Source organism: Streptopelia decaocto, assembly GCF_964273445.1.
Source record: "Streptopelia decaocto genome assembly, chromosome: 2".
NCBI classification, from domain to species: domain Eukaryota; kingdom Metazoa; phylum Chordata; class Aves; order Columbiformes; family Columbidae; genus Streptopelia; species Streptopelia decaocto.
This window is the reverse complement of record NC_138655.1, coordinates 39,855,585-39,861,584: the sequence shown is the minus strand read 5'-3', so window position 1 is coordinate 39,861,584 and position 6,000 is coordinate 39,855,585. Positions and strand designations below refer to the sequence as shown.

The 6,000-nt window shown below is 37.4% G+C and overlaps 1 protein-coding gene across 1 annotated transcript in view; it reads right to left on the bottom strand.

The window, feature by feature from the left end:
• Nucleotides 1-748: 748 nt before the first annotated feature.
• The window catches only part of NSMAF (neutral sphingomyelinase activation associated factor), a 39,579-nt gene continuing 34,327 nt past the window's right edge, over nucleotides 749-6,000 (bottom strand). Inside the window, exons 26-31 of the mRNA XM_082044075.1 lie at nucleotides 5,669-5,792; nucleotides 4,835-4,918; nucleotides 3,671-3,821; nucleotides 3,180-3,282; nucleotides 2,075-2,184; nucleotides 749-1,111 (exon numbers count right to left, since the gene is read on the bottom strand). Of these exons, the coding sequence (XP_081900201.1) occupies nucleotides 1,017-1,111; nucleotides 2,075-2,184; nucleotides 3,180-3,282; nucleotides 3,671-3,821; nucleotides 4,835-4,918; nucleotides 5,669-5,792 (667 nt within the window). The 3' untranslated portion in view covers nucleotides 749-1,016. The remainder of the gene's footprint in view (nucleotides 1,112-2,074; nucleotides 2,185-3,179; nucleotides 3,283-3,670; nucleotides 3,822-4,834; nucleotides 4,919-5,668; nucleotides 5,793-6,000) is intronic.

The window sequence follows — 6,000 nt, the reverse complement described above, 5'->3', positions numbered from 1 at the left end:
CAAGTCTTCAACTTGAGGATGGCCCCTTGCAGGAAATCATACCCTTAAGTCCTATAGAGAACATAAGCCTAGTGCAACACTGCTTTGTCACTAAGACGACAAGGTATTAAATAACCCCAGGAGCTGCAGCTCTTTTTAAATGCTATCAATCATTAAATTCCATCCCAAAGATGATTTGAGTTGAAGGAGGTTGAGAACATCAAACAAACCATGAACATGCTGAAGATTCTTAAGAGAAGGAGAGTGACAGAGTGAGGAAGGGCAGTAGTAATAGAGCATAAGACACGACAGACTAACTTCAGGTACAGTATTCCAGGAAGATCTATATCAAGACATTACATATATGTGTAACTGCTCCCTGGTAGGGGATCAATTTAATGCATGGCTTCCTTTCAGGCTAATACATTAGTGCTGGTTTTCAATAGGAAAAAGCAATATAGATTATGTTCTTATTCTTCTCCATGTCTTTGCAAACAGCCACATTGGAAGACTAGATAGTGGGTCAGACTGACCACTGCTCAGAACAAGAGGTGCCTTAGCATCAAAATCAGTGTTTACCACTGTCTGTCTCTTCACTAGGAAGAAAGGTTTGCTACACAAGAGGCACATACATTATGTCGTGAGACATGGCATTAGTCACAAGCATCCTTAAAGACTCAAGAATGCAAATGCTTCTTTGAAACCAGTTCCAACAGCATGCTACAATGCATTCTACGCAAATCAAACAATGACTGCAAGTTAAGAGCTCTTTAATTACAGAAAAATAGGTCTTTAATTTCATCTCAGATATAATTTTAGACAAGCATTTTCAGCATAATAGTCCATGAAAAACAAATGCATACACTAGGGAAGTTAAGAGCTCTCAGTGAAGTCACCATAACATAGAAAGTTGTAGCTGAACAAAGCTTCCTATCTGGTCGAACTTCAGCATCCATCATTGCACACTTTTAAAGTTCCTTTAAAAGGTTTGGTTTAAAATAAGAGTTCATTTTAATATCTGGAGGGAAAGGCACTTCTTAGTATTGCAGTTTCCAGAACATGATTTGTTTGTCTTCCCCTCCTGTAATAACACTGTTGCACTGTTCATTCATCCACATGGATGTTACAGCACCTATGGGAAAGAAAACCAAACAAACAAGTAAATCCAAATGCAAATGGTACTCAAGGTGATGGAACAGACCTTTTTAAGAGTTTAGGATCATCTGATCATTAGTTTGGATTACACTCACACCACATATGCTGAGAAGAATTTTAGTAGGCTGCGAGGTGGCTGCTCTTTTTCACAGTAATGATCTCATGGTACGTGGCCTCTGCTGACTCTGGGTACCGGAGGGACAACATCAGTGGCAGCGTAGAATGCAGATGGCACACTGGCTAAGGGATTCATGGAGACAACAGGAGGAGGTTTCTCTAGATTTTTCACTCCACCATTTGGACTTCTTGTATTAATGGTGTATTCACATCTAGCTTATGCCTAGAAGCCCACTTCTAAACATTCCTCCAGCTACAGAATGATCTCTATACAGGTCAAATACAAGCTTATAGTAGGGAAGTTTGAACTAACTGTTCATGAAGGCAGCCTTGAAAAACAAACTGAATAAAACTGATGTAGTTTTTCTCCTTCATGCATCCGGGTTGCTAATGTACTGAAGACTATACAGATGCATTTAAGAAGCCTGTAAAACCCCATCCAAAACAATTTCTCTAGTGCACTTAACCTGTTGTTAGACTCGCAGTCCTGATGAAATTTGACAAAGTATATAGTGCAGCCTATACTACACTTTATTAGGGCCATGAGGTAGAAAAATATTGACTTTTGTGATGTTGTGTGAATTAGAAAAATCTTAAGGCATTTACCTTTGGTCAGTCTTGTGAACAGCAATATTCCTCCACTGCTACAAAATTTCCTTGGAGGCTCATGTGGACCTACTTCTAGTTCTAGTGTTCCAAGTTAACACTAATATCAACAACAACCCACTCACTGAGCAGATGACTCTCAAACTTTTCAGTACTAACAGATCTGGAAAATAGGAACCTTCCACTCAATTTGAGAATATGAATAGTTCAAGCATACCTGTATGTCCTTTGATTCTTTCAACAACTTTTCCTCCAAGAAGGTCCCAAATCTGTAGTTCACCAGACTGACTTCCCGACAATATGGTATTTCCATCCCATTTGAAGCACCTGCAAGCAAGTCTGAAATCAGTTCACTTCAAGCTTTTGTATAATAAGTGCTGAACATTTCCAAACTGACTAAGCCAAAAAATAATTGAAAATGTAAGTATGAAAATGAAGGAAACTCTACTCTTTCACAGTCTTTCTGGAAAGGTTATTCCCAAATTATTTTAAAGGGTCATGACCCAAACTTGCTTCTCTGACTGCCCTAGGCCCAGCCAGAACTTTCCCTGGCAGGAGGAGGAAACGTTCTCATAACAGAGGAGGACCAGGTCAGCTGTACATGCGTGAGTTCCCAAGTGCTTTCATGAACCACCACTTTCACTTCTGTCGCTTCATGTTCCCAAAAGTTACGTGAAGTGCAAAGAGGACTTTTGGAGAAATAGATAAAGAAAAAAAATATATAGACACATGCATATGCATATATATTTAGGTATATACGCACACAAGAAAGCAAGTGTACTCTGTGTCTGGCTGCCACGCTTTCACTCCAGTAACTGAGTAAGCATTCAATTTGTTTTCCTGATAAACCATAGAGAACTCTATGCATTTTGCTTTGTGGAAAAAGTGATCACTCTTTGTAACAGCCAATCTTTACCTAGATTATCAAAACAAAAAGGAAGAAAAACCCAAACCCAACCAAAATAAAGACTGTTGACAGAGGTGATTCAAGTAAGAGAACTGTCTACTTGTTAGAAATTTCAGTAGCTGAGCTGCTGGAAGAGCTGCTTAGCTACAGTTCTCATCATCTTTTATGGAAGTTAAAGTTGTTGAAAGAATGCAAGTTATTTATATAGATACAGATTTTGTCCCAATTTGGAAAGTTTGACCATAATTGCACAACATGGTAGAGTGTCAGCCTTTGCACTTTCAAAAGTAATTTGATAAAACAAAGTTGCCAGTATTCCTGCCCTTTCCATTCTGCTACCACCAACAATCAAGCATTTCCACAGTTAACTGAGTCGGCCACACAGCTTCATAATCATAATTGTTCTCAGAATTACCTCTGTGGCTCATCAGCAGTTACTGAAGATATAAGCATTCCAGTTTGTACGTCTATTACTTTAAAACAACAGTCTTCTCCTGTGCTGAGTAGATGTCTGCTGTCTGTACAAAAGCAGAAAAGCAACCAAAAGAAACAACAACAGAAAAGCATGTTTAGACATTCAGTTCTAGTTCCCGAAGCAGTCTGTGGTCCAGCACGTTAGATGTGACATTGCCTGACCCACTTACTTATAGATAGCATACTGTAAATTAAGTCTTAAAGCAAGCAATGATAAACAAAATCGGTTCAGAGTCTATTCAACTGGTCTATAGTCCAGTATGGCCTTGTGTATAACTAAGAAATTTCTTGTAATGGAGATGCTTGTTAATCCAAAACATCTCACCATCCCCCTTAAAGTAGTAATTCCAATAACAAAGGTATATTATATGATATCAAGAATGAGATTCCTTTTGAATCTCCAAACATATCAAAAATTAAAATCCAACGTACCAGGACTAAAAGCAGCATCAAACACAGTCCCAGAATGACATGGCAACTGGTGCAGCACCGTTGCTGTAGTAACATCCCACACACTGATGGTACCCTCTTTGGTTCCAGATGCTAGTATAGTATTTGCAGCATTAAGGTCAATTGTATTTACCTAGGAAGTTAAACATCCCATGATTTTTCTATTATTGAGACAGGTTTTAAACATACACAAAGCAAGCCTATTATCCATAAGATGGCATTTCATTTACAAAAAGCTTTTACATTTAATTATGTAACATCCTTATTAAGTAAAATTATTAAAAATTGTGCCTATAAAAAGTATATGATTGGTGCCTTTGATGATATTTTAAAATGCTTTTTCTTTGAAGAATCAGAAATGCAAACTGACATTTCAGACTACTTTTAGTACCCATCTAGATGGAAGACTTTCTTCTTTACTTTTGAAGAACTTCCTGACTGTCAGTTGTTTCCAATTCTCTTGGGTACAGTTCTTACATGTTACCAGAACTATTTCAGTATGAGCCTATGTTGTGACCTGTTTAAAAATCTCAATATTAAAAAGGTTTAACACATAGTAAATCTATTAATAAATATCCTACTAGAGTGACGTAAGAGGCTATAAATAAGAGTGTGCAGTTACATGTTTATGATTCACTGCACACAATGTGTTTATATATTTACATTGAAATTCAGTAATATACTTTATAGCATGGTAAACAACTCATTCCTTTTCATTTGCTTGCCTTTGGCAAAGATACATTAAAAAGAAGCAGTAACAATGAAAATACCTGGAAAATATTGGTCTGTTTTCAAAAACAAAGAAGCAAACAAACAAACAAACAAAAATCTCAGCCCTCCCTGTTATCCCCTGGAACTACGTACATACAAGCTGAGCAAAGTAAATTAAGAAACCACTGTTTATGCTGTTGCTTCAGTTGCCAGGTGTGGACTTTTCAACCAAGGAAGCAGAGGACACTGCCACAGGACACAGACTGAAAAAATGAACCCATAAAACGAAAACCCCCTACACACACTTCCCAAAACAACACAAGCCCTCAGCCCTCTAACCCAATCCTTGTGCCTTAACACTAGATATTGACTTTTATTTTAATGAGCAATTAACTTCCATATTCTGAAATACTATATCTCTATTCACATACTTACGCTAACATCGTGTTCTAACTCCGCAAGCAGTTCAAAGTGGTGCTTTTTATTGCTCGAGATCTCTCCGGGAACACAGTGCCACACCTACAACACAGATATTTTAAGTTCACTCACGGAAGCATTAATGTAACTCTGGGTGAGTTTCTTCAGTACTGAATTCTCACATCACAAGGAGGGCGGCTCATGTCAGCTGTGGGCCTTGCCTACGTGGCAGAACACAGAACAATAAATGGCACCTGAACTTGTTTACCCTAAGCAGAACCACATATTAAACATGATTATGCTGATTCCAGGTAGCTTACAGAAGCCTACCTAAATATGGGTGTATCACTGTACTGAATGTATACTTACCAAAAAGCCATACGTAGAAGGCTTTGGGAAATTCTTTCCTGTCTCTAACTTCCAAATTATCTTTCCACCTAACTGTAGGCATGCTCTTCAGATTAGCAAGCTCCTGGTCCACTTAGCTGAAGAACATAAGCTACAAAACTATTAAACTTAAACATTTTAGAAGCCTATTTCACTCAAACAGAACCATCAGTCAAGATCACAAAACACTCCATATCCTCCAACAAATAGAGTTTTCCTCCAAACCCCCCACATTTAGAGTAAGTTAGAATCAATGACATTTCTTTAAAGTAACCCTTTAGCTTTGAAACAAAATTGAGAAAAAGCTATATGAAGAAGAAATTCTAGAAATAAACTCAATGTGATACTAGCTAAGTAATTGTTCTAATACACCAGGCACATCCACTCCAAAGCATCTGCCTGCATCAATATTACAAAGCGCTGGCTTTAAATAGTTATTGAAGTATAAAAATCTCATATGCAAACCTTCACAGTGGAATCCCAAGATGCAGAATATAAACGCCCATCACGCCAACAGATCTTACTGACTGCATCATCATGTCCCATTAAGATGTCTTGCTGTCTTCCAAATGCAATTGAATAAAAATATCTAACAGGAAGAGGATATAAAGGCATTATGTCTTCAGAAAACTTAAACTTTTTTTTTTCTAAATAGATGAAATAACTTTGCTTCTACAGTTTCTAACAGAATGTACTGAAAAAACTAAAAATATAGACACTGTGTTTTAACAATGAATTTCTGTATCTTTATCTAAAACCATAAATATGACAACCAAGGTATACAATGTAATTCAATA